The sequence below is a fragment of the Arvicanthis niloticus genome, chromosome 27 (genome assembly GCF_011762505.2).
Source record: "Arvicanthis niloticus isolate mArvNil1 chromosome 27, mArvNil1.pat.X, whole genome shotgun sequence".
In the NCBI taxonomy this organism is placed as follows: domain Eukaryota; kingdom Metazoa; phylum Chordata; class Mammalia; order Rodentia; family Muridae; genus Arvicanthis; species Arvicanthis niloticus.
Genome location: NC_133435.1, coordinates 22,490,417 through 22,518,408, shown reverse-complemented (window position 1 = coordinate 22,518,408; position 27,992 = coordinate 22,490,417). Strand labels below are relative to the sequence as shown.

General features: G+C 45.8%; 1 protein-coding gene across 1 annotated transcript; it reads right to left on the bottom strand.

The window, feature by feature from the left end:
• Nucleotides 1–6,085: 6,085 nt before the first annotated feature.
• Nucleotides 6,086–26,455, bottom strand: Coq2 (coenzyme Q2, polyprenyltransferase). The gene is made up of 7 exons (XM_076926362.1): nucleotides 26,175–26,455; nucleotides 19,075–19,241; nucleotides 14,499–14,620; nucleotides 12,285–12,370; nucleotides 10,649–10,782; nucleotides 8,272–8,460; nucleotides 6,086–6,840 (listed from the first exon to the last, which is right to left on the bottom strand). Exons 1-7 carry the CDS (start codon nucleotides 26,425–26,427, stop codon nucleotides 6,667–6,669), a joined length of 1,125 nt encoding a protein of 374 aa, XP_076782477.1. The 5' UTR covers nucleotides 26,428–26,455; the 3' UTR covers nucleotides 6,086–6,666.
• Between the last annotated feature and the right edge of the window lie 1,537 nt (nucleotides 26,456–27,992).

The window sequence follows — 27,992 nt, the reverse complement described above, 5'->3', positions numbered from 1 at the left end:
TAATGAGGGGAGGAACAGGAAGCTGCTGCAGTTATCCATGGAGGGGTGTCCGTCCATCAGGGCAGTGAACAGGATCTGGAGGGAATCACCTGAAAGAGAGAATGGGAGAACAGATGAACGCAAAGGATGACGGCTTGTCTATAAGCTGATCAAACTGTTGATTTGAATTTTTTCCACATAGGGGTTATATACACATAGAGGCAGGATGTGGGAAAGGGGATGATGCAGGAGCGTAGATGTTCTCAGGAGACGTACAGATATCTTCCAGAACGGGGTATCAGCTGGGTGAAGAAGCAGGGAACAGGTCACTATGACTCTGTCTATGATTCATTTGTACTTATCTAAGCTGGCACCTTCCACCAAGGTCTATGACTACCCGTTCCCATCCAGGCTGGTAGTTTTCCACCAAGGCTGCCTGCCTACAAGATCCACAGCTATCTTTTCTAGGGTCAGTGCTTTCCCACAGAGACCAAGACTTTGTGTTAGCAGGCGTGTATGTCTGACTTAGGCCAATAGCTTAGGCCTTCAGTGTATAAGCAAGGCTGCTCCTGACATCTCCTCCTTTTTCTCATTATAGAAGGACCATGGCAATTCTAATCTTGCAAAGGCAGGGATAGAGGTCTGACCTCCAGTAATTAAAGGGGACCTTGTAATGGCTCTGGTCCTCCTGTTGTTGTCTAGTGAGGCTTGGGGGCCATATCTGTCCTGATGTCTTTTTTCTGGAGAGGAGATACTTTTGACATCAACCGCTATGCAGTCAGGCTTGTCCCTCAGGGAACCCAGAGAGTGACTCGGGTCAGTGTGGGCAGTGAGGTGGCTGTCTATGGAGTTTGGAGGTGGATCTCAGAGGCTCTGGATCTGGGATAGAGCATTTTTGGAAGGAGTCACTGATGCCTGCCTGGCTTTGACCAGAGGAAAGGAAGAAGGGGTGCCATTGCTAGGGGAGCACAGAGTGGGGGTGGGAGTGGGGGGCAAGAAGGCTGGGGAGGGGGAAGAGGGGAATTCAGTTTTGAACGTGCTAGATTGGGAAGCACTTTTCTGGTGTTGAAGTAAAAACGTCAAGTAGGTGGTTTGGTATTGAATTCTGTCCGGGTCAGGCTCAAGGAAGAGAGGTCTGGGCTAGAGGCATACCTGGTACTTAATCAGTTCCAACGGTTTCCTGAGCTCATCCCACACTTAGTGCCTGAGCCTGCTTACTGCACACTGAATCTTGGCCTGGTGGCACAGGACTGTCAACCCCATCTACAGAGGAGGCTGAGACAGGAGGGTTGAATTTTCAGGGCTGACTCTCACTTCTTTAAGTTCTATCAGAAACATAATCAAGCCGAGGCTGGAGATGTCTCAATGATCTGCTGAGCTGTGCTGTTGGGAGCCCCGTGGACTCAAAGGCTCATTCTTCTTACACTTCTCATGTGGCAAAAACTCATTCTATTTCTACAAGCTTTGTTGTGGGAAACTTCACAGTTTCCATGAGTTTTATTGTTCATGGTGTGTGTAGATGGACTGGATGCACTCCCCCAGTCTAAGCCAGGGCAGGCCTGACTTAAATAGGGAGAAGGAAAGAGGAGGGGCTGGGAAAAGGAATAGCTTAATTTAGCTATGCTCCCTGGCCTTTAACTCATGAATATGTAAATCTCTTAAGGCTGAAGCCTGTAGTCACGCCCTCTCTAGCCAAATGCGACTGCAAGGTGCAGATCAATGGAGATGCTACATGTCAGGAGCCTGGATTCTGGGAGCCTGGCAGAATAGGTGCCCGTCTCTCACAGGCAATGGACACCTGTTGGGTCTCTGGGCTATTTCCAGGCAGTGCTTCGACCAAAACCAGCCATCCTATCACCATCCTACATTTTGTGAGTCCTAGAAACAAAAAGAGAGGATGCTGGTGCCATCATTCAGCCAAAGGGAAGGGTCTCTGCCTCAGCCTGAGCTTACGCACTTTTGTGCTTACGTGCTGATATCTGACAGAAGAATGCATTTGGGAGCCAGGCAAGGTAGAAAAGAATGTGCAATCCCACCCAGCCTTCAGTCTGAGGCAGGAAGATCAGACATTCAAAGCCAGCCCCCATATTTTGTTGTTTTTACTACAGAGTATTTATAGTTAAGTGTGTGTTTTATACTTACAGACAGCTTGGGTTCAGAAGAGCCATATTTCAAGTGTTCACCAGCTCCATGTGGCTGCCATACTGGGTGGCATGGTGCTACACACAACACTAAAAAACTTTCGGAAGACAGAAAACGCCTGATTTATCTCTGTCAGAAGCAAGTAGACTGGGTCTCCCACATAGCAATGTTTCAAGTGTTTGATGACTGAGCAGGTCTTTTATAGATGCTAAACATGTTCCCTTTTCCAAAGAAGAGAAAGTTCTGTATAAAGTACAAAACCTAAAATCCTCCCTCTACCAATAATATGATGATCTTCTCAGTGAGAACATGAGTCTGTCTAATGTCAGATCTTCGGGACTTACTATTCAACAAGGCAGCATGCACCCACAATAACTGTTACCCAGTGGGCAAAGGCACTCAGACAAGCCAAAAGCCATAAATTTCCTAACACATTGCAAAATATTCAGTGCTCCCGGAAGTCACAGGTTGTAAAAGAAACAGCTTATTCCTTTGTGGTTACTGTTAAGGAATGAACACACTAATCTTATTTGAACACCCAGACCTCTGAGGCGTGAGGGTTTAAGGCAATGATCCCAAACCACGTTGCTGTGTTGTTTCTGACGTATGGACCAGGTAGGTGCTCAGGGAATTTGGAAGATAGGCTACAAGAGTCGAAATTGTTCATTTTGTATATAACAAATCATTATACATCTAGTGGCTCAGATCAGAGCAAGTGCATGAGCTTATAGTTCTGGAAATTATAGGCCTCCAATCGGCTTCACTGGGCAACGTGAAGGTGTCTGCAGGCCTGGCTCCCTCTGGGTCTGAGACATGAGCCCTTTAACATTCCTTGGTCCACAACCCCTCCCTGTCCTCAGTGTGTCTCTTGCTTTCTGTGACAACATCTTTTCCTACTTCCTTTGATCTCTATCCCGCACAAAGAAAGCCTGGGATTACTCTGTATTCTAGATACAAGAGGGTTATTTTCTTATCTGGCCCTTAGCTCCTGCATAGTTGTGGTGCCTTTACCATATAAGGTAACATTAGTAAGTTCTGGGGTCTTTTTTTCAGCTTACTCCAGTAGCAGACACAGGAAGGGCCAGAACTTGAGCTGAGAGAGAGCTGGAGTGGAGAGGGCAGAGCTTCAGGTGGATTCCATTTGAAGTGTGGCCCCTGCCATGTAAGGGGCAGTAGCTTTCTAGGGCTCCTTAAGCAAGAAAATGAATTTCCTCAGTCTTCTGGATGCTGGAAGTGAGCTGTGAGCCCTTGATGCTAGCCACCGTTCTGCTGTTAGCGGGCTTCTGTCTCCACACATTTTGTAGTGGTCTGGTTTTGGGGTCTGGTTTTGTAGCTCGGCTGACTTGGACCTCACAGCTCCCTACCTGTCAAAGCTGGGATCGCAGGCATGTGCTGCCACACCAGCTCACCCTGTGCCTCCATCTTCTTTCCTTCCCAGGACAGCCACTCACTTAGAACCTTGTTTTAAGTTAGTCATTTTCTCAGAGGCCTAATCTGCAAATGCAGCCATATGAAATATTCAGGGTTAGGATTTCAAAACATGAATGTGCTAGGCCTAAGACTCTGCCCATACAGGAGATAACATAAGCCAGTTCAGCTAAATGTTGGCTAAATGTTTAGCTAAATGTGGAGCCTAAGGGCTCCTCCCTGCCTGTCTCATGGATTCACAGCAGGCCTACCTGCCTATGGCCAGGTTCTCTAACAGGATGGTTAAGTGTGACCCAAGGAGCAGGATGAGGCCAAGCCAAGAGGGTGTGTGGGGGGTAAAGGTTCAGTGGGGAAATAAATAGCAGGGTGCAGCCTGAGGTCGAAGCCCTTCACAGTCGGGTGGAGACATCTGCTACTTAGCAAGGGTACGGGGGGGGGGGGGGGGGGGGGGGGGGGGAAGGAGAGGTAGCCACTGGGATGCAATTCAATCATGTGATTCCTGTCCTGCCTCCAGCTCACTATCCAATGATACAGCAGATGGGGCTCTAAGGCTATTTGACTGGTTTCTGTTCTACCCACAGGCTCAGAAGTGGATGGACTAGGGTGAGGGTCTCTAGCAAGCACATTTTCTAGACCCCAACCTGTCACATCGGCAAGTCCCCTCACCTGGCCTGGAGCAGAATGGTCCTGAACAGGACTTGGACAGCTGCTGGGCTCCTTCCTGACCCGAGCTTGGTTGATTCTGTTCTTCTCGGGACTTATAACCTACTCCCCCTTTGTTTTCATCTCCCCCTTATCCACCCATATAACGTTTTCAGTCTTAATACGGTAAGAAAGAGTAAAAAAGCCTAAAACTTGATTAAGTCAAAGCATTTTTACAAACGAGAGGATTTGTGATTCCTGCCCCGTTTCTCACAAATGCTGAGGTTTTTCATTAAGTTTAAGGTTTGTTTCTGTGTCGCTTTCAGTAACTCCACTTAGTGAAATGAAAAACGATTGAAATTCATCACATTCACCCTTTTCACTGAAGCCAGGGCTAACGGACGGGCCTCTAAGCATTCCAAACGTCCCCATCCCGAGGGCTGGCTGTCCAGGTGTCCGGGTTCTTCCCCTGGGGAACCAGGTGACAGGCATTTGTTGAAGCTGAAACAGGCAGAAAGCTCCATGAAGGGGAAGGTGGGTTCTCCAGACTGTTGGGTGGGCTCTGTGGGGCTTTCCTATGGCACCTGGACTCTCCCCAGTTAGCCCTCCAGCCCCCGCCCCACACACTTTTCTTTCTCAGTTTCCTCATTCCCTCTGGCATTTCCTCATCTCCTGAGCCTGATGGCCCTTTGGCCCGGAGAGATGACAGACAGGGAAATAGCATCCCAGCTGCAAAGTAGGGGTTGTCTTTCATCCAGCTGCCAGAACGTTATCTCCTTCCCTTCAAGCTTTTCCCTGACTGGCTCCTTCCTGATTCCCCTCATTCCACTGCTGTGAGGCACGTAGGGCTGCCACCTTGTGACCTCTCAACACTCTGAGAGCTTTGGGGACTACCGCCCTTCAAGCTAATGCTTTTTGCAGTCCAGCATCATGGACTGAAGTCACCTCGACATCAGTCAGAGTTGCTCACATCAAGTATACTGTATCTCCACCGAGTAATTGATAATACAAAGGAAAAAACAATCAAGAGCACAGATTGAAAGAGCACTGGTGGGGCTAGAGAGGTGGCACAGCGGTTAAGGACACTGGCTGAAATTCCAGAGGACTCAGGTTCAATTCTCAGCAGCCAAAGGGTAGCTACTATTGTCCGTTAACTCCAGAACCTGGGATCTGATGCTTTCTTCTGGCCTCTGCATGCACTTGATACATGGACATACCTGCCAACAAAACCATGTATTAGACATTTAAAAGGAGAAAGTTATCAAGGGCTGGAGACTTGTTGCTTTTGCAGAAGACCCGGGTTAATTCCTAGCACCCACAGGGTGGCTCACAACCATCCTGAACTCCAATTCCAGAAGGATCTCACGTGTCCTTCTGACCTCCATGGGCACCAGGCATATAGATGGTGCACATTTATACATGCATGTAAAACTCATCACATAAAAGGAAATACAGGTGGTATTTGTTGAAAATTCAAAGCTTCTTTGAGAGAGTGATATCTGAAGGCCTGCTGTGAAGAGAAAGGCAGAATTTTCACTATGGCCAATGAATAGTAAGTGCACAGGCCCTGGGTGAGGTGTCTGCTCAGTGTGGGACAGTGAGGCAGGCAGTGTGAGTCTGAAGAGTAAGAGATGATCAGGTCAGAGGCTGGGATGGCAGTCAGACTTGGCGTGTCCTGAGAGACTGGGGGACCCTGGAGTGCTGGCTGGGGGATGACTTGACCTCACTTGGGTTTTCTGGCTGCTTCGATAGACACGTGATGAAAGGGTAACTTGGAGGAAAGAGTTCATTTATGTAATATGTTACCATCTCACAGACTAGGACTGGCCAAAATAAAGAAGAAATAAATACACATCAAAATTTCTGTCAGGGCTGTAATGAAGAGTCACGTACATGGATGTAAGTAACAATTTTATTTGCTTACATTCTTCTAAAACATCTAGAATCAGAATGGCTTCTTGAATTACAGCTGTGGCAGTGAGTTAAGGTGCTCCAACTTCTCACAGGAGACTCTTAGTGAAAAATAAAATAAAGCATATGGCATTTCATACAAACCATTAGATGAGTTACACAAGTTGTTTTCTGACGCTCCTGAAACTTCAGATGAGAAGGAACAAGGACAGAAAGCTATACAATGTAAACACTGGGGTCTACCCAACCCCAGGAGTCCCAGCTGGGGGACAGGGAGGTGGTTGAAAACAGCTGCAGTAAAATCCAGCACACGCTGCCCACATGCTTCTTACTTCTTTAACAGATTGCTCATCCAAATCTAACTGCCCTCTCAAGCCCTGAGAGGTTTTCAAATGAGTGTGTTTGCTGGGGGAGAACCGGAGCCTTGGGCATTTTGCACGGTGGCCACACACTCTCCCACGAACTACAACTCTAGCCAGTTTGCTTCTGTGAGACAGGTCCTACTGTGCTGCTCGATGCTTTGACCTCACGGTTTTCCTGCCTCTGCTTGCTGAGGGACCATGCTCAGCTTGTCTGCTCACTTTCCACTCTAACAGCTTCAGCTTCTTTTGCTTCCTCCGTCTTTTCTTTGCACAGATTTCCAAGGACAATCCCTAAGAACAGGAGCATTCCTGCTGTGCGGTTGGAGGTGAACTTATCCCAGCAGTCCTTGGCTCTGTGGATGTCGACAGTGTAGATCTGCAAGGGAAGAACACAGAGCTAAGTAGGATGCATCCTGGACTGTAGGCAGCACTGCAAGTCTATTCAGCGGAAACAGCTTAGGTTTAGTTACAGAACTTAAGCTATAGGAAGCCCTTACTATATCCTAACTATCTTCTAATGCGGAAAACTGTAGGCATCATTACTGGGCAATCAGTTGAGCTGGGCCCTAAGCGCCCAGGCTGTGAGAATGTCCAAGGCAGCCCACTGTTCTGCCTGGTTCTAACCATCTGCTGGACTTCTCTAAAGCTATGAAATATTCCAACGTCCAAAACTGACACAGTGGCTGGACACCGCAGTGTGGCTTCTGTGATGAATGGATCAGGATTCAGGGAACTCTGAATCACTGTACATAAGCACCTTCAGGCTGCATGACTAAGACAGACGTGACATAATTTGGGTCCTATTCCTAAGACACATCTTATGTACATGGGGGTATCACAAACTTTTTATAAAGTTTAAAACCAAAGCCTTCCGGGCCTAAGCACTTCAGGAAAGGACCTCTACCTGCCCTTGGAAAGACCTTCCTTCCACACATGAACTCACCTTGTCCCCTGCAGCTAACATCCTTGGGTTTCAGCCTTATTTTCTGCAGCAGTCTCTCAGCTGAGAAAGACCCTGCACATTCCTAGCTCCCGCTCACTAAATGAGGGAGACCCTCCTGGGTTACTATGACAACCAAAGATGTTCTACCCATGTGCTTCTAACTCCTGTTCTCACAGGGGATCCAGAGATGCAGACCTATGGCCAGACGCCCAGGTCAGACATGTTCTTTTCACAACACTAGCCCTGCAGATAAACCAAAACAGCCTCAGTTAACTTCCATTCCCTCTTCCCTAACACTCTAATGCACACTTCTATTTAGACTAGACAACTGGTGGCCAGCACCGTCATCTGTCTGGCCCTATTATTATTATTATTATTATTACTATTATTATTATTGTTTATCAGATTGTTTTTGGACTAATGAATTCAACCCACAAGCTTCAGCTATAGCTGAAGATTTCCCAGACACATCAGAAGTAATTTCAGAAAAATTAAAGAGAAAAAAAACCCCTATTTATGCTTATGTTCTTTTTCTCTACATTAAAAAGGTTAATTTTTGTTTGTTTGCTTGTTTAGTTGTTTGTTTGTTTGTTAGGGTTTCTCTGTGTAGTCCTGGCTGTCCTGGAATTCACTCTGTAGACCAGGCTGGCCTTGGACTCACAGAGATATGCCTACTTCTGCCTCCTGAATACTGGGATCAAAGGCCCATGCCACACACCCAGCAATGCTAACTTTCTGATATGACAAGCTGATGTGGAGGGAGGAGCAATTCAAAGCCACACAAGCCAAACACTTGTTTGTGTTAAGAAGTTCCTTGCCTAGTTAACAGTGGTTGTTTTAATAATTTCCATAACCTATACAAACCTGGTGAGCCAGGTGGGCCCCTACCATGGCCACAGCAGCATAGTAGGGAATGGTCTGACCACTGTTGGCTCCCGCCAGGCTCAGCGCTCCCACCATGGCGACCGCAAAGCCACTGAGCCACTGCTTGGTGTCTTCCCTGAACAGCAGTGCTGTGGACTTCAGGCCAATCAGAGCATCATCTTTTTTGTCCTAATATCAGAAACAAAAGAGGTTTCGATATTTAATTCAGTAGTATGACGATCACATTTCTTAAGTAGTCAACTTAGCCGTTTTTGATCTATTTACAAGGTCATACAACCAACACTGCTCTCTAACCAAAGAGTGCAGTAAAGACCATGCAGATATGTCACAGGCTATAAAAGGGAGTCATGCAGAACAGCTGTGCTACGGAACAGCTGTGCGGTGGATACGCAGGACGTCACTTCCTCCCGCTCAGCAACCAGCAGCTCCCTCTCCGTGTGCCGCTCTGCTCCTTACAACCCCAGCATGATTTGGGATTAGACTTTTACTATGTTAGGACTAAAATCAACTTCCTACTTCTTCATATAATTAATATAATTAATTATTAATTATGTAGCTGTAATTACTATCATTATTATTAACATCATTTATCTTAGTTTTGAGATAGTCTCCAAGTTCCTGAGAACTTGCTGTGCAGACCAGGCTGACGGCACTCACAGAGCACTGTCTCCTCTGCTTGCTGGGTGTTGGCATCTAAAGGTGTGCACCACCACACCCAGTTTAAGTCTTACTCTCTGCTCAGCTCCGTTCTCCCAGAGTTCTCCACTCTGTTTCACTCTGGCTTGTATCACACACAGATGCACGCAAAGCTCACTGCACAGCCACGCCCACCGCTTCCCACTCAGCCCAGCTGATCCCTCCCTCCAGAACTGCTGCTGACTCTGTTGCTCTCCCTTTGTCTGAGGAAGTACGTTCGTTCTCTCTCTCTCTCTCTTTCTCAGACACACACATATTCACACACTCACACACTAGATAATAAATCATCTATTTTTTTAAGTTCAAGAATATATCTCCACTGGACACACGGGCGGTAAATAATTGTGTAGGGGACACTGTGACACTGTTAATCATTTCCCTCGGTATGTATGACACAGCATCACTTCACACTCACTGGATATAGACAATGTTTGTCAAGTCAGTTGGCAAAGGCTAAATACAAATGGCTGGTGGAGACCCAAGCAAGGCAGAAATGAAGCATCCCGAACGAAGCAGGCAGGAAGTGCTGACTCATGAGGACGTGTGCACTGAGCTGTGCTCTCCTCTACAACAAGATTTATTTGGATGTATGTGTGCATGTGTGTGTCCACATGTCTGCGTGTGTCCACATGTCTGCCATGGACACCTGGAGGGTACAGAGTCAGGAGCTGGAGTGACAGGCACCGGTGGATCACCAGATAAATGCTGGGAACCAAACCCTGGTCCTTGATGAGAGCAACAAGTGTTCTCAATTGTGGAGACATCTCTCCAGATCCCCAAGAACAATATTTTGAAGTTTTAATGAACTTCAAACTCTGGTTTGCCAAAACAGACATACCATTATATTTAGAGCAGTGACCCCATTCCAAGTCAAGGGACTATTCAACATACGTCAAGTAACAATGACAAAGACTGGATTAAAACATGGAGAATGATCAGATACAATGGCTTATGCCTGGGACCTGAATCTGAGGCTGTGACGGAAGGACAAGAGTTCAAGGACAGCCTCCTGTGACGCAGGAGACCCCGTCTCAAACATTGTAAAAACTAAGCTAACTATAAAAAGGAAATGCTTATTACTACACAACTCCAAGTCTGCCTAATATGGTGGTCAGAGACATGGACAGAGAGGGAGAGCAAGGGAAAGTGCAGACCATGGAGACTGGCGGGGCCTGAGTTTCAGCTCTGCTCCCACTACACATGGAACCATGGGGACGGTACTTATTTATAAAACGGGGACAAAGGAGCTCCTTCTGTGCAGGCTGTTAGGGAGCTAACACAGCATCACAACGGTGCCTGGAACATACTAAGCACTATTTAAATGCCTGTGAACAATCAGCTGAACCGTCCAGTAAACACACAGATACAGTCTGTTAGACGAGGGAACTGCGAACGACCTTCCTTTTAGGAAAATAATAACTTGCATTTTAACCTGGTTCTTATTTTGAAGTCTCTGCATATTTGTAACCCATCTCCTAGGGAGCAGAGGCAAGACAACTGGGAGTTGGGAGTCATCCTGGGCTTTATGGTAAGTGCAAGGCCAGCCTGGCTAACATGAAATGTCTCAAAAAAGTAAAACCAAACTAAACAGAAACAAAAAGGGTTCTTAGAAAACAGCAGCAGCTAAACCAAAGTTAAGAAAAAAGTACTATTTCTTTACCTGGTGGGCATAAATAGTATCATATATCAGTGTCCACATAACTCCAGAAAAATAAAGAGGCAGGCATACGGCTGGATCACAGGAGCCCTTGACAGCAGACCATCCAAGTAACGCACCCCAATTAAAAGTCAACCCTACATTGGTGACAGAGGAAGAGGGAAGTAGATTGTATGTCAGCACTGCACAGGAACATGGGGTACAGGGCTCAGCACGGGTCACACGCGCACTACCATCAAGCCTGCTCTGCTGTTCTCTGTCCTTCACAGAATCTTCTCAACCTCTTGTGGTTGGTATTTATTTGATTCATCTTACAAAGCAACAGTCTAGGCACAGAAAGTTTAATAATTAAAATAGCATAGCTAATAAAAAGGATAATGCCATTTACTAAGGTAACTTGACTTGCTGGGCTCAGACTGGTTCCTCTCCCTCCCCTCTGAGCTATGGGACAGGAGTTCAGACATAACACTGCTCACTCACAAGCGCAGCCTCTGTGGTCCGTAAGCACAGCACATGCTGACAGCTGCTGCATCCTATCTGGACGGCTGACCACTCCCTAAGTCCAGCTAGAAGCTCAGCTCTCTAATGGATGCTCTGACTCACGTGTCTCAGGCCACTCTGCAGGCACCTTTTCCCTTTCCTACACAGTCTGTTCCCATTCAGAGCATCCTGCCTCTACTGAGAAGATGTCTCTCTTTTGTGGTCCCAGCACATTTGTGTTGTCACAATGTACTTTGATGGCCTGCCTGCCTGCTGTCCTCTAGTCCATAAAAACACTGACTGTGTTATAGTCTCGTTCATCTTCTGTGTACCTGGGGCAGCTCCTGGCATGAAGTACACGCAGGGGCTCAATGACATTAGGAGAAACTACCAGCTTTAGTATGTGAGCCTGAAGAGAGGAGATGCCTGTACTCCCTTTACCAAAAGATTCCCAAGTCCACCGGAACGCTTCTTTCTACATTAAACAAAACAAAACAACCCCCCCTCCCCAAAAAACACGAAAGAGAGAGGGGGAAGAGAGAGGGAGAGGATAGCCAACAGTGGGATAAACACTCCACCACACGTTCCCACAAGTCAAGTCCTCACTTACTTCATGAACTGTCTTTTGATTCTTTTATTTACTAGAAAATGGCTCACAGAAGTTGAGTCATCCTAGAAATAATTCAGAATGTCCTAGAAGTACGAGGGACGCAGAAGTAGGCTTTCCTCCCATGAAAATCATTACTGCCTTGAGTACTTCTGAGTGTTGGCCGAAGCTGGGGTGCTTTTTAGCCACACCCAGTCTATTAATGGAGGCAGAGAAACTACAGATGTGTTACAGTGTCAGAGAGGGGGAGCCCTTGAAGCTATCAGTGTCCACTTTTGCTTCTCAGGTGCTTCCTCCTCTCTTCTAAACTCTGTAGGACACTCTCATCAATCACTTTCCACGACATGTTTAGAGTTTTAAAAGGTACTCTAAAAAATAATAAGCCTGATAATCTTAATAAATATGTAAGATTTCCCAGCCAATGAGAACCCCTTTAAAGCATGAAAACTTATCCTTTGTAAAACCTGCTGGTTAATCTGACAGTCACGGACACACACACACACACACACACACACACACACACACTGTGCAGGACAATGTGAAAGGACTTACCCAAGGCTAACTGAGGCCAGAACGTGATTCTTTTCATTAGTGGGTAGGTGACGACAAGAAGTAAGGACGCTGCTCCCATTGCTATACTGGAAACAGAAGCTACAGGATTAGTTTGTCATTCAGAAATCACTAAATATTTTCAACTCATTAGTAACAATAATTGCAAGATATTTTTGTGTTTGGTACTATTTTTGTGAAATTTCTTTTCCTAGAGTTTGACTTTATCTTCTGTAGGAATGATTAGAAAGTTACTTTTCATGTCACAAAAACAACTAAACCAAAGCTAACACACATGCTACCTGATGTACTAGGTAGTACAGTAAGTGCTTCAACTCTGACAGGTTAGTCTATGAGCTTCACTAGGCAACAGGCAGTTTTAATTTCATTCCTTTTTTTTAATCCAATAAATGTTTAATTCACCCCATTGTTTGAAATGCTGTGAATTTCCAACTCACAGGTAACCTGTTTCTAGAACCAGAGACCAATTTCCAGCTACTGTTAGGAATTGTTAGGGCACCACCTCGGCAATGGGGTAATGGGTGTGTGCACTCTTAAGTAGAGGCAGTCGCCACATTCCAAATTGGGGATGGGGCTCAAGGCAAAGGATCACCAAGCAGCGAGGTCACCAGCACCCTCACTGCCAGCACCCCCACCCCACTCCTGCACCCGGAGTTCCTCCAACCTTCTCCTTCCTACTCTGCTCGCCTTCTCCTCCAGTCCCTTCCCCAGGCATTCTATAGAGTGGAAACTGAATCGCAAATCGATGAAGGAGCCAAGTGTCACCCAGCTCATGGAGACTCAAATCTTAAAGCAACCTGGCTCCAGTCCCACCAACGTAATCCACCTTGTACTGCTGGCTGCCTCTAAACTGTTTGCAAATCCCCCGGTGTGCAGTAAAATAAAGTGTGCGTGTGTGCATGTGTGTGTACATGCATGTATGCATGTGTTTGTGTGTGCATGAGAGATGAGGAAAGATTAATGTCAGATGTGATCCTGAGAAGTAGTACCTTGCTTTCTGAGACAAGGTACTCATTGGAACCTGGGGATCGTCAACCAGGAGAGGCTGGCTGGCCAGCAAGCCCCAAGATCTGCCTGCCTCTGCCTCTCTAGTGCTGGGATTACAAGCACACCTCGTCCCTGACTTTACAGTGGGGGTTAAGAATTAAGCATACTCGATGGGCGGTGGTGGCGCACGCCTTTAATCCCAGCACTTGGGAGGCAGAGGCAGGCGGATTTCTGAGTTCGAGGCTAGCCTGGTCTACAGCGTGAGTTCCAGGACAGCCAGAACTACACAGAGAAACCCTGTCTCGAAAAACCAAAAAAAAAAAAAAAAAAAGCATACTTAGGTAGCAAGCACGTCACCGAGTGAGTCCTGCACGTGTCTAACAGAGACCATCAGACTCGGGAGGCTCCCTTCATCCACAGCAGGCATTCTCAGGAAGGAAAAGGTGGCAGATATGCACACATGCCTTTAATCCTAGCAGTGGGAAGGTGAAGGATCTCTGTGAGTCTGAGGCTAGCCTGGTCTATAGAATGAGCTCCAGGACAGCCAGAGCTACATAGTTGAGACCCTGTCTCAAAACAACCCAAACATCTATAAAACAAACATAAAAAGAAAGACAAAACAGTCACAGGAACATCAGATGTTCCGAGGTCCTCAAAGTTCATCTAAGACAGCCTTCATCCTATTAAAGCTGCTGGGCCCTGACGTGACCAGGCCTGTTCTCTACAGTGAAATACTTCTGTGGGCACTCTCTGCTCTGGCCCCTCTCCTTACTCATGAAGCACTCTGAAAACAGCCATCTGATGCTGTGTCTATTTAAGAGCCCCAAGAATGGGTCCCCACATTTTTTTTCTTCTATTTTGACTGAGAAAGACATGGTTCCACTTTTTGCTGACTGAGGCCTAACCACTTCTGCTTCCAGGTACTCAGCAATAACAGGCTGCCAGAGTAAAATTATACATGCATATGGCTGCACACACACTTGAGAACCCAGGGATCACCTAGTGCTTCAAAGCGAGGCTGCTCTCGGCTGCAGTGCCTCTGGAGCAGATCTGACAGCGAGCATGCTGAGGACCTGTGTCCTGCTGACCCACAGGTCCTTCCTAGGATCAATAAGCAGATTTGTAATAAAGAGAATCCTACTTCATTCCCACATTTTACATGTCAGAGGAGACATTTTACACACAACTGTGAAAGCACATCTGATGTACCTGTAGTAGTTCAAACACAGGAGAACACCCAGTGCCAAGGTCAGCTGTCCCCCAAGGAAGACGAAGGCCTGGAAGGTTGAAATGTCACCAGCAGCAATTGGGCGACTTGCTGTCCTCATAACCTCAACACAGAAAAGCAGACATCTTAACTCACATGCCAATGCAATTGTTCATGTAAACAGTGACTAACAGATGCTCCCAGGGCTACTGAAACAGTTCAGGGCGGCATGCCTCCTGATGACATGGAACCCACACGACAGGAGAGAAATGTTTCATCCAGGGAGAGGCTTCTTCCTTCATGGGCAGTGTTTCCTCCACTGCCCATTTCAAAATTAACATGAGGGCTGCAGAGATGGCTCAGCGGTTAAGAGCACTGGCTGCATTTTCAGAAGTCCTGAGTTCAACGTCCAGCAACCACATGGTGGCTCACAGGGATCTGCTGCCCTCTTCTGGTGTGGAGAAGTACATGCAGACAAAGCATGTTAAAGTGATGGGCCAACACAAAGGCAGTCACTTAGGCACTAGTTTGAACAGAGTGAAGTCAACATTTGAAATCACACCAAAAACCAACACTGCATATTTAAATAGCTAAAGTGTCTGTGAAGGGCTAAGTGCCGTGGCGTCATTCCCATCCCACCTCTAAACAGTGTCTTTCTGATCTAGATGCCTAGTCGCCCAGCTCAGCAAGTGCATGTCCAGCTCCACATGGGCAAGGTTAAGGGCTTTTCCGGGAGTGAGGGAAGAGGTAGAGTAAAGCCAATGTCCTGCTCTGAGAACAGGAAGCACTCAGTCAGAAGTCAGCAGAGAGAGAAGAGCCGAGGTGGCCTGTGGGAGTGTTTTGTCACACCACTGACTAGGTCTGTGATGTTAGCTGACTATGCTGACATTTGCTGGGGGAGTGTGGACAGTGCTGTTCAACACACCAATGATGACTGCTGTCATTTCCCCTGAAATCTGATTTGATTATACTAAACTCAACCACTAGACTACAGTAAGAAAACTTCAGTGTTGTTGGAAATTAGGAACTTGGTATCTGGGAAAGTCTCACACTGTAGTCAATGCTTCTGATCTGATGTCTGCCACAGAATCACTCGGATGGTAATTATTAGCCCAGTGTCAACCAACAGACATACAAACAGTGCCCCAACCGCAATGCACTCATCATTTAATAGATGAGCAAGCTATTTACTTTACTAGTCAGTACATTAGGCAAGCCCTGAGCCATAAAACGTCGTTACTGATGGGTAGGTAACACTGCCTACAGGAAACTGAAATAAGGGTTACAAGTAGCTTGAGACTTTTACCTCATCCTTTAAAGGAAATAGGTAACATTTTAAAATTTAAATAAGCAAAACCCATCTCAATGAATCTGATATACTTGTGCTTTCTTGCATGACAATACACAGCCAAGACTCTAGGAGAAAAAACGTAAAAGGGTGGTTGGCTTCCCACCCCCAACCCTCTAAAGACAGGGTTTCTCTGTGTAGCCCTGGCTGTCCTGGAACTCACTCTGTAGACCAGGCTGCCTTTGCCTCTGCAGTGCTGGGATTAAAGGGGTGCCCGGCCTGGATGGCTTGATTATTTAGTGAAGCCTATCTCTGTGATAACTGCATTTAAGAATATGGAAATCCTATAAGCCCTTATAATACATTCAATTGATGACATCCTATATGCAACCACAATTTTACATCAATTCAAACAGACAAAATGTATAAACTCCTCCTCCAAAGATCTCTACTGTCCTCGGCCACTGATCACTCCCCTACTCCACTAACACCGCAACTGTCTATGCAGAAGCACACAGCCTGCAATCCTTTCAGGTTTTTCTCTTGATAGAATCTTCTGGGAATTCGCCACACTTGTTGCATGGATCGCTTGTTTGTTGTTGCTGTTGAAGTTTTCCATAGTATAAATGTACCATGCACTGTTTACTCAGACAATAAAGGACAGCTGGATCGTTTCAGTTTCGAGCTATTACAAGCAAAGCCACTGCAAACATTCATATGGAAAATGTCATGTGAGCAGTGTTTATTTCTGTGGATGAATGCTCAGGAGTGAAACCCATAACCTGGACGACAGGTGTGCACCTAGAGTAAATCAGCAAGCCAGGCTCCCATCTGAAGTCTGGCACGTCCCTGAACCCTCCCCACCAGTGACACACAGGCAGCTCTGTGTCGGCTAGTGAGCTCCAGCACTGCTTCTCAGTACAGTCACCCAGAGTGTGTATAATGTTTTTGTGGGTCAAGTCTGCAATAAATCAAAGCTAATGATGTTGTGAAAAACAAAGCATTTTTATGTGTTACTTACAATCTAGGCATCTTCTTTGTTAAGATAGCTCTACTTACATATTAATCAGATTTCTATTCAGTGTTTGGTTCTGAGAGTTTTTTAATACTGGTATCTTGGTAGGTATGTGGTTTCAAAATATTTGCCAGTGCATGTCTTTAATCCTTTTAAAAGGGCCTCTGATGTACAAATTGATTCTTGTGAAATCCAATGGAGCTGCATTTCTGTTAATGAATTATACTTCAGCATCTTTCTTCCATTGCACTTAAGAGTTCCAGACGTCCTTCAGTCTAGTCTTACGAAATGCATCTTACAGCGGGTTTGCTTGCCCTGATTTTAGGCACTCAACTTCATGGAAATGTACACTTACACAATGTACTTTTGCCTTTTGCCAAATTTCAGACATTCAGTTGTATTTCTTCAGGCAGTTTTTAGTACTTCTACCTGAAATCCAAATGTCTTAGGTGTCTAAGAGTCTATCTCTTTCATTTTTATTTTACTTGTATGGGTATTTTCCTTGTCACCACCTCTGTGACTGGTGCTTACAGAACCCTCAAGAGGGTGTTACATCCTCTAGAACTGGAGTTACAGATGGTTGGGAAATTTCATGTGGGCACTGAGAATTGAACCCAGGTTGTCTGGATGAACAGCCAGTGCTCTTAATCACTGAACCATCTCTCCGGCCCTTCTAATCTCATTTTAACCTTGTTTTAGTTGGGTTTTTGACAACTCTTTGGCAAGGGGAAGAAGCTGTGGATGCTGTCTAATTATTTCCAGATGGAATTATCTCACTCTTGCTCCTTGGCCTCCACTGGCTCCTGGAGGAGTAGGCGTTTGTCAGTGCTTGGCTGTGGGATGGGTCCATTTGTGTCCCCAGGTGGCTGGCCGCATCAGTTCCAAGACTGAAATATGTGAGGCACAGTTCCTATCTCACAGAAAATCCATCCCCATGCTTTGGGGGCTGAGGTTCTGCCATCTTCTCTTCTACAGTCTCTTGTGTTTTTTCTATGTGATATCTGGAGTTCTGGCTGTACTCAGAGGGAAGAATAAAGACCAGCATGTCTAGTCCACCTTAGTGGTGGAAGTCAGACATCTGAGCAGTGCTAACACAGGTAAAGTGAGGGGCTTTCACATGGTCTCTAAGTCAGGGTAAAGCAACTCAGAAAGTTTCATTTCTTCTTCAAATTCCCTACTTTCCAATCTCAAGTCTAAGATTAGTTTTGAAGGTAACCGAGAACAAAATCTTTTTTTGAATACTTAACCTCTAATGTCCATTTCTATAAATAAGTATGCTGTTACTTACAAATGTGCTAATTTATAGCTTCCCTTTTTCATTTTCTATAAGCCTTATATTGAGCGTTTAAAAAAGAAACACTGAACTACTTTAAACATGAATCTGAAGCCCCATTCATAAGGTATGCAGAATGAAAAATGACATGGGAAATGGGAACATGCAAACCAGGTTTGGATTTGCTGGCCAAACAGCCTCAATGTCTGCATAGCATGGGGGTGCTTAATCACATGGCTTCTGCCACCTTCCACTCCGTCCTGCTTCCAGACAGACAGACAGACACACACACACACAGAAGAGAGAGAGAGAGAAAGAGAGAGAGAGACATACAGAGAGAGACATACACACAGAGAGAAAGAGAGAGAGAGAGAGAGAGAGAGAGAGAGAGAGAGAGAGAGATACATACAGAGAGAGACATACACAGAGAGAGAGAGAGAAAAGGGGGAGGGAGAGAACTGTTCAATACAATATGCTTATATTTTGTGGCACAGTAAGAGACTAACTATAGAGCTGTGAGACTACCTCAGAAGAACTCTGTGGTAACACTCGGATGGTACACAATTTAAAGCGTATGCACTGAAGCTCTGAATTTCCACATAGTTTTGGGCCACGGCTGCCTGGGTACTGCAGCTGGAGAGTAAACCAGGGCGGAGGCTGTGGTGGAGCCAATGCTGACGCTCAGTAAAACCAAGATCTGATTCACAGAACAGCCTGGAAGGAAGGATGGCATAGCTCCTAGACATGAAAAGGTTCAGGGTCGGTTCCTACCTTTAACTTCCTCACCCTGCTCTCCCACATTTTAAATTACTGGTTAAAACTCCAGCACACACCCGTCCTTCGGCTATTCTTCTGCTGGAAGGGAAGTGAACAGTAATTCCCAACAGTGGCTACTCAGCTGGCCACCTTTCACGGTGGATTTCAGTGGTATTTGTGTGATGTCATCATGGTGTTCTGCAAAAATGAGGGAGGCCTCTCTGTTCCTTCCCAGGGTGAAACTACCTTTTTATCGAAGTCACGGTCCCACATGTCATTAATAGTACAGCCTGCTCCACGCATCAGAATAGCTCCAGTGCCAAAAAGTGATAACATGTACCAGTCTGGAAAACAACCTGGGTCAGCAGCCAGACCAATGCTCCAAGTGCATGGCAAATACAGCAGCCAGGTTCCTAAACAAAACCAAAACCACACATAAAAAAGGGACAAATTTAAGTCAGGTAACTGCTCCACTGCCTAGTCACTGTCTTGCCTTCTGCTGCTGTGACAGACCCCATGGCGTGGGGAAGAAGGGTTGATTTGATGTGTACATCCCCATCAGTCCATCATAAAAGGAGCCTGGAGGCAGGAGCTGATGCTTACTGCCTCACTTAGCCTGTTTCCTCTCCCACCCAGGACCATCTGACCAGGGTAGCACTGTCCCCAGTGGGCTAGGCCCCCACACATCATTAATTAAGAAAATGCCTCATGCATAATTGAAGACACTTTCTTAATTGAGGTTGCCTTTCTCAGAAGACGATAGCTATGTCAAGTTGACAAAAACAACCAAACACGCCCCCACTCCCACCCCCATCCCCCCTCCCCCCCCCTTGGCCATCACCTGTGGTGGATGGGCCTGGTGCTGTTTGTATTTTAATGCTAATTCAACTCTCCTGGGAGGGGCTGTGGACAAGGAGTGAGTCCTGTACTTAGGTGACTTCTTGTGAACCAATCCCCTAATGAATAAAGGAGCCAATCACTGGGCAAGTAGGAGGGGCTTCCAGGTTGGATAGAGGGAGAGAGGAAGCAGGAGGGAGTTGGCAGCTTTTGGATCAGGGATAGAATAAGGGTAAGATAGAACTGCTAGTCTCTCCCAGTTTCATGTAGATCCTGCCAAGAGAATTTAGTGAGTTGGGTGGAGAAGTCTGGAGACCTCAGGCTAGAGAGTCTGCTGAGATGAGAACACCCCACTGGGACCATGTGGCCTGCCAGTGCTGGGCATAGTATGGAAACTTGCCATTCTTTTATAATATCCCACCCCCACCCCTGGCCCCAAACTCCCAACTACTCAGTGCAATCACCACATCCCAAAGTGCATAAGCAAAGTGACAGGCACACAAAGTGGAACCACAGCACTGGGGACTCTTGTAGTGGCACATGCCTTTAAGTACCAGAATTTGTTTAATCTCAGGCATCAGGCAGATGCTTGGCCTCATAACAAGTTATAGGTCAGCAAGGCTACATAGTGAGACTTTGTCTCAAGAGCTCAAAGGCTGGTCTGGTCTGCATAGGCTTAAGACCCAGTCTAAAACAAAACAAATAGCAACTTCCCTAACAAAACCTGACAAAACTGGGGGAATAAGGCAGGTATGGTGTTGGTCATCTATACTCTCAGCACCTAAGAGGAAAGGCAGGTGTCAGGGGCAGCCCTGCTTATACACTGAAGGCCTAGAATCAGCCATAGGCCTGACATACATGCCTGCTAATACAAAGTCTTGGGTCTCTGTGGAAAAACACTGAAACAGATGGCTAGAAGCTATTGTAAACAAGCAGCTTTGATGAAAAGTTGCCAGGCTTTAGTCACAGACCTTGTAGATAGGTCTTGGTGGATAGTACCAACTTAGATAAAGGACACGTGAATCATAGGTGGAGTCATAGTGGCCTGTCCCCTGAACCTTCACACAGCTGACACTCTGTTCTGGAAGATATCTGTACTCCCCCTGAACACCTACGCTCCTGCATCATCCCCTTCCCCACATCCTGCCTTTCTGTGTATATAACCCCTGTGTGAAAAAGTAAAAATTACAGTTTGATCACCCTATAGACAAGCCGTGGTTCATTGCGTTCACCCGTTTCCCCCCCATTCTCTCTTAGGTGATCTCCCGGACCCTGTTTAATGCCCTGCTAGACAGTTCAGGCAGGAGGATCAAGGTGAAGGCCAGCCAGGTCCTAAGCTAATCCGAGATACATAGTGAGACACTGTCACAAAAGCAAAATAAAGCCAATTATCAACAACAAAACCCATCAAAACAAGGGAAAACAAATCTATAACCATATAGCAAATAAGAATTTACCCTAGGAGCCGGGCAGTGGTGGCGCACGCCTTTAATCCCAGCACTTGGGAGGCAGAGGCAGGCGGATTTCTGAGTTCGAGGCCAGCCTGGTCTACAGAGGGAGTTCCAGGACAGCCAGGGCTACACAGAGAAACCCTGTTTCTAGGAAAACTAGGAAAAAAAAAAAAAAAAAAAGAATTTACCCTAGGGACTGGAGAGATGGCTCAGTGATTAAGAGCACTGTCTGCTCCTCCAGAGGTCTGAGTTCAATTCCCAACAACCACATGGTGGCTCACACCATCTGTAATGGGATGTGATGCCGTCTTCTGGTGTGTCTGAAGAGAGCTACAGTGAACTCATATACATACAATAAATAAAATCTTAGAAAATAACAACAACAAAACCTCAAAAACAAAAATAATTTATCCTAGCACACAAAAAGCTCCTAGAGACAGGGAAAGAAGTAGTACAATTAAGAAATGGACAAAAGAGGCTGGAGAGACAGCTCAGTGGTTAGAGCACTGCCTGCTCTTCCAGAGGTCCTGAGTTCAATTCCCAGCAACCACATGAAGACTCACAACCATCTACAGAAGGGTCTGATGCCCTTTCTGATGTGTCTGAAGACAGCTACAGTGTACTCATATACAAAAAAAAGAAAAATTCTTTTTTTTTTAAAAAAAGTCAAGAGCTGGGGACATGTAGCTCAGTGATAGTATTTGCCTAGCATGACTCAGGACTCTAGATTTAATCTTTGGCATTGGAAGGAGGTAGAGGATAAGGGATAAAAATCAATTTTTACACAAAAATGGTCAAATTAAAGTGTCCATAATGTGTAAGCTGCTTGTAAACCAGAAAATCAAGGGCCCAAGGGTAGAACCCTTGAGAGGCATCCAGCTCAGTGCCGGAACCCAGGCTGCTGTGGGCAGACACACACTTAGACACCTTATCTAAACCTTGAATAATACGTAACATTTACTGGATGCCCACGAAGCATTGGCCAGCATTGTAAACATTCTATATATATAAACAATGCTCACCATGTCCTAACGGAAGCATCATTAGTAACAGCACCTCACAAACACAGTCAGGAGCACACAGTCAGGCACTCACCACGTCCTAACGGAAACATCATTAGTAACAGCACCTCACAAACACAGTCAGGAGCACACAGTCAGGCACAGAACAGCTGTTCTTTATAAGGAGCAGGAGCAAAGCTCACAGTGGACAAGAGGAGAAACTACTTCGTCACCATTTGCTTGGTGCAGCTAGAACTGAAGTCTCCACTGAACAGTCCTCGGCTACATGATACCTAGTGCACACTGAAGCAAGCCTTTCCTGGGCTACAAGTCTGTATTACCATAGGTATGTGCTCACTGATGGGAGCCAGCAGACCAGCACTTGAAAGGGGCAGATATAGACACTAAAGAGCTGAAGGCAGAAGTCTCAATTTCATCTGAAAACAGGGAAAAGGAACATCTACCTCACTGAGCTTCAATAAGATGACAATATTATGGAAGACAGTTCTGAAAACAACACTTGAGGCTTACGTGAGCTTCAGGCAATCTCCCATGGAGCTATATCATGAGTCTACAGCTGGAAAGGATTAATCAGCCGATACCTCTATATCAGCCTCTAACTCTTGAAGTAATAATATTGTCCTTTCTTGAGCCCCTGTTATAGGAAGACACTGCTCAAAGCATGGACTATGTGTTTAGGAATTCCAGGTTCGCCATAGTTCTGTGTCAGGGGCTTCCAGGAAACAATGCAGGTTGTTACAGTAGACAGTAAGGCAAGAGTTCTTTCCATCGCACTAACTTTAGCTGGATGGTCTGAGGAGGATGTCCCAAGTGGCCTCAGTGGGTGGTGCTGTTTGGGAGCTTCAGAGGTGTAACCTGAGAGAAAGTGTGCACCTGGAGGGAGGCTCTGGGAGTAAGACACAGTTATTCAGGGTGTACTCTCTGTGTATTGTCTGTGGTTCATGATGTGAACTCCCAGCTTCTGCTCTGGCTGTGATTTGCTGCCAGGCTCCTTGCCATCACAGACGCCTATCCCTCTGGGACTGTGAGCCCAGCCTGGGTCATGGTGCTTTATCACAGCAAGAGAAAGGTAACAAATGAAGAAACTGAGGGATGGAGGCACAGTTTTTCCAAAGCCACAATCTTAAGACAGAATTCTAAACCAGCAGTGTGGCAGAAACTTAAGTCAAAAATTCCTTCTCATACCTAAGTCCCAACCCCACAAAAACCTGACTTCTGTCCCCACTGATCACCAAGGGCGTGCCTTTCTGTCTTCCCTGTGGCCCTTTCATTCCTTACAGCTATTCTGTGAAGAAAGGTGCAGAGATAGTGAGAAAAGACAAACAGGTTGTAGACAGACATGTTTATTATAAAATGGAAAGAGTCTCAGGGAGAAGAAATAAAATGGTCAGATTCCGAATGGGACTGCAGAGCAAAATGCCTGTGCCGACTGAGCTTATGATTCTCTAATGATATATTTCCCTTAAGACAACCCTAACTGCAGTGAAGAGGAAAACACACTGCCAACCTGGTGGAAAGAGCTCCACCTGCCGAAACTTCCTGACATCAGTTGACTGACCAGTGATGTAGCCCAGTGGTGTATCGCTTGACTAGCATATGGAAGGCTCTTTGAGTGCCACTCCTAGTACTGAGAAACAAGAAAGCTTTGTTACTGCCTTCTAAAACACAATAATGATTGCTGCACTGCTCTCTGAAAGTAATCAGATACAGTATTAATACAGTAAAACAATAACTGTATCACTGTCTTACAAGACAAGCATATAAATACTAAACCGTGATTTCTACTGCCAATTTTTGCTCCTGACACACGGTAGGGGCCCCAAACCATTCACTGAATGAATTTTACCCTGTAATCGTCTTATTTAGAATCAAAACATGCATGCCAGTATCTTAAGGTACTCAACACAAATAACTACAAAGATAAGTTTCTCTAATCTCCCTTTTGAAGTGATAGTGACTAATGCCTCTGGAGCCCTTATGTGCAAGCAGGCACTAGTCAAAGTATTTATCATGTGTAGATGGACATTAAGGCTAACTTTATAAAGTCAACATTAGCACTTTCCTTTTATAGAGAAAGAAATGAAGATGCAGAGACATGAAGTAAATTACTTCATAGTTCCTCCAATGGATGGAGCTGAAGATTCAAATCCATGAGGTCTGGCTCATAACTACTTTACAGAGTCCGGTTACATGGCAGGATGTACAGCCACTAGATTAATGATGTCTAACTGTGAAAACACAAACAGCAGCAGTTGTTGATCTGTCCTATGTGCCTGCAAGTCTCTCTGGCAGCTTTGTCACCCAGAATCTATGAACAGAATTATGAAGTGCTTGTGTAAACCCTGAATTACATAACACCCTAATGATGGCAGGCCCGGCTTTCATTTAATAGGCTTCTATACTCTATAATGTCTTGTTGCTGTGATCCGGTGCTTAAATCCCACACAGGGAGCATTCACATCTAGAATATCCACAGCAACACCTGGCTGCTGCCACTCCACCCCCTTTGTCACCTGGACTCTGAGGCAAGCTCTGGAGTTTGTGGCCAACCTGCAGTACAAAGCAAGCCCTTGTCTCACACAAAATAAAACAGGTTCAGCCAGGTATGGAGGTGAGTGCCTGCACTCCTAGCAATTGGGAAATGGAGGCAGGATCCTGTTCAAGGTTGGCAAAGACATAATGGGATCCTGTCTGAAAACAAAACCAAACCCAAATGGGGCCATGTTGGGGGTCCTGGATAGGTGAAGGCAGAACAAATAAGTTTGGCATTTGGATGTACTTCCATACACTAAAACTGTACATATCAACATCTAAACTAGTTCGAATTCAGTTGTTTCCCTCTTCCTCTTTGTCACCCATCTTCTTCTGTCCAGCCTTGTCTCTCACCATTTCCTACATTTTTCCAGGGTTGCAAGTCACGCTCCTATTCTTAATGTCTCAGCTCTAAGTGTGTTTGTTTGTTTATTTGTTTGTTTCAGAATATATAGCCCAGGCTGGCCTGAAACTTGAATCAGTCCTCCCACCTTGGCCTCTTGAACGTAGGACTATAGATGAGAGCCACCATATTTAGCTATCCTTGGATTTTGAAAATATTTCTCCAGGATCTCTCTATTCCTCTGTAATATAGCATTGCCTTTGGAACACTATTTCTTCAGGTTTTCGAGCATTGGAGACACACAGTAAGTTCGTTTTTTTCCTGTGCACGACCTAGACCTCTGTTACTTGTTTCCACACTTTCCTAGGTCATCAACTGTCTTTTCCAACCAGAGACAAGTTCTTTCAAAGCTGGTAGTTTCCCTAGCTCTTTCTGTCACTAAGGCCGGGTGAATTCATCTACTACTTCGGGCAGTATTTTACGAACTAGACAGAAGCGTTCTGTGCAGACGGGGCTTATATTGTGTCACAGGTGTCAATAGTGTGTGCTTGGGCACTTTGATGAAAAGGACAGAAAGAGAAAAAGAAGACGGTCATAGAGAGAGGATTGTGTGAGTTTAAGTTGACGGACAATTCGGAAGCATGATACCCGGCTGTGTTTAGATGCTCTAAATCTTTATAACCGGTGATGACGGAAAAAAAGCCCAGACCAACACTACTGGGTCCTTCTCGTCTGGCTCTGATGAGGGATCTTAATTTCAACAGTTTTACTTACATGCCTCTTGGGCTTTACATAATTGGAGTCAGAATCGAAAACTGATGAATGCAGAGATGCTTCATAACTGCAAATTGATTGGTGAATCAAAACCTTCGAGAAGGCAAAGGAGCACCGGACCACATCTGAATGATCTCTGGGAATACGTGTTTATCAATATCTGCCTCCGGGTTTCGGGGCTCAGAGCCTGGGGGGTGGGGGGTGGGGGCGGGAATCTGCGTGTCCCTGTCTAAGGTCCTGACCGAGTCCCGAGGTGACTGGTCCAATGGGTGCGTCACGCCGGCAGCGGAGCCGCGGTTCCCGGGCTCTCGGTTGCAGGACCCGGGTGCACAGCCGCGGACGTGCTCGCCAGGCAGACGATCGCGCAGCCCAGCCCGCCCCACTCACCGATGGGCTTGTCCAGGCGCATGAGGCGCAGGTAGGGCCGCAGCGGGCGGGGCGCCGCGTTCACCACGGCCGCGGCCGACAGGCTGACAGTTCGCCCGCGCTGCGTCCCAGGGGCAGGGGCTCGCCGCTCCCGCGCGCCCAAAGCCCCTGCGGTGCGCACCAGGGCCAGCGGGAGTCCGCGCGGACCTCGCAGCCATGCGGACCGTACGCCCCGCAGGCCCCGCGTTAGCCCGGCGCCTCCCAAGCGAAGCATGGCGCTGAGGCTGAACGCCGACTGGTGACGTCATCCAGGGCGACCGGCCGAGGGCGGGCATGCGCAGTGGTGTCGTGTTAGGTGGGTGGGTAGTTTCTGTGTGTGTGTATGTGTGTGTACATATTACATATTATATATATTATACATATTATATATAATATCACATATTATATATAATATTACATATTACATATATATTATATTACATATTACATATATATTATACATATTATATATAATTATACATATTATATATACATATATACATATTATATATTACATATTACATATGTATTTATATATGTTTGCGTGTAATAAAGAAAAACAATATGGTTGTGTGTAATAAAGAAAAACAAGACAACCAACTTTATGGCATCCTTATTAATGTAGTCGGCCCTTGCACGTTTCCAGGTACCTGGTGTGTGTTATTCCACCTTAACCCCTTCACTGACTGGCCGTGGACAAGTCGTTTATCTGAATTTTAGTGTTCTGAAATGGTGGTGTATCCTTTTCGGTGCCCATTCTTAAAGCCTGTGCAGTGAGTTCTGTGTTACCTATAGAACATCAGGTTGCTGGTCTGACGCTTGAGAAAGATGCAGCAGGGGGCGCGCTGGTGTTTGTCTGCAGTCTGGGAATTGTTTTGATCTTTTAGCGCCATCTGATTCTTGCCAGTTGAGCTCTGAATTCTCTACAGGTTTGCAGCCTTTGACTCTCTTTTCCAAAAAGTAGCCTCCACCTGTTTATTCTCAGGCACCCTTCCAGGGAGCAGAGGTGCCGCCATGCCAAATAGGAGGCTCTTTCACACTTACACGCTATTTCCAATTGCCTGGAGTATCCATTGCAATATTTAAAATGCAAAAATCATTGCAAATGCTTTCGATTTTGGAGGGACAGGATGATAAAGCTATTTTTTTTTAATTTGCTTGATTTTTTTTTAATTTGAAAATTTTATTTTAAAGTCCATCAACTTTTTGACTCTCAAACCCATTTCACCTTGTCTAGCAGTGGTAGTATAACATTATAAAAGGCAGAAAATTAAAAACTAGACTGTGTCCAAAGAATAGTTATTAACCTGAAGCAGGAGCTCAGGAATAACCCGCGGCTCTCTGCCCTCTGCCCTGTTCTGTTAACCCTGCAGAGGGTTTAATAGCAACCTTTTGCTTTCATAACATTATGTTCATGGCCTTCTGTGGGACACACACACACACACACACACACACACACACTAAATAGCTAAATACATGGAATAGATGTTTGGATTTTTAAGGAAGAAAGTAAAAATGGTTTCAGACTCATATGCCCTGAGAAGTTCTATCCCTGGACTTGAAAACTATTCTTTTTGTGGAGAGGTTGTGCACCACAAGGGTAAAATAAATACTGAAAATCGTTGGAGCAATAAGATAAGGTTCAGATTAAGAGCTAGCAGGCGTGTGAGCTTAAAAGTCTCACTAACAAGGCAGACAAGCATTTTCCCTAAGGAAGCTTAAGGAAACTTCAATGTTATTACATTTAACATTCAGTAATGTAACTGAGCACTGGTCTTCACACGGCCATGTCTTTTCCAT

Coding starts and splice junctions, on each gene's coding strand:
- Coq2 (XM_076926362.1), bottom strand. CDS start 26,427: ATGCTTCGCTTGGGAGGCGCCGGGCTAACGCGGGGCCTGCGGGGCGTA. Junction 12,371..14,498: donor CTGTGTTTGAACTACTACAG/GTACATCAGATG, acceptor TTCTGTTTCCAG/TATAGCAATGGGAGCAGCGT. Junction 6,841..8,271: donor GGGCCCACCTGGCTCACCAG/GTTTGTATAGGT, acceptor CTTCCCTTGCAG/ATCTACACTGTCGACATCCA.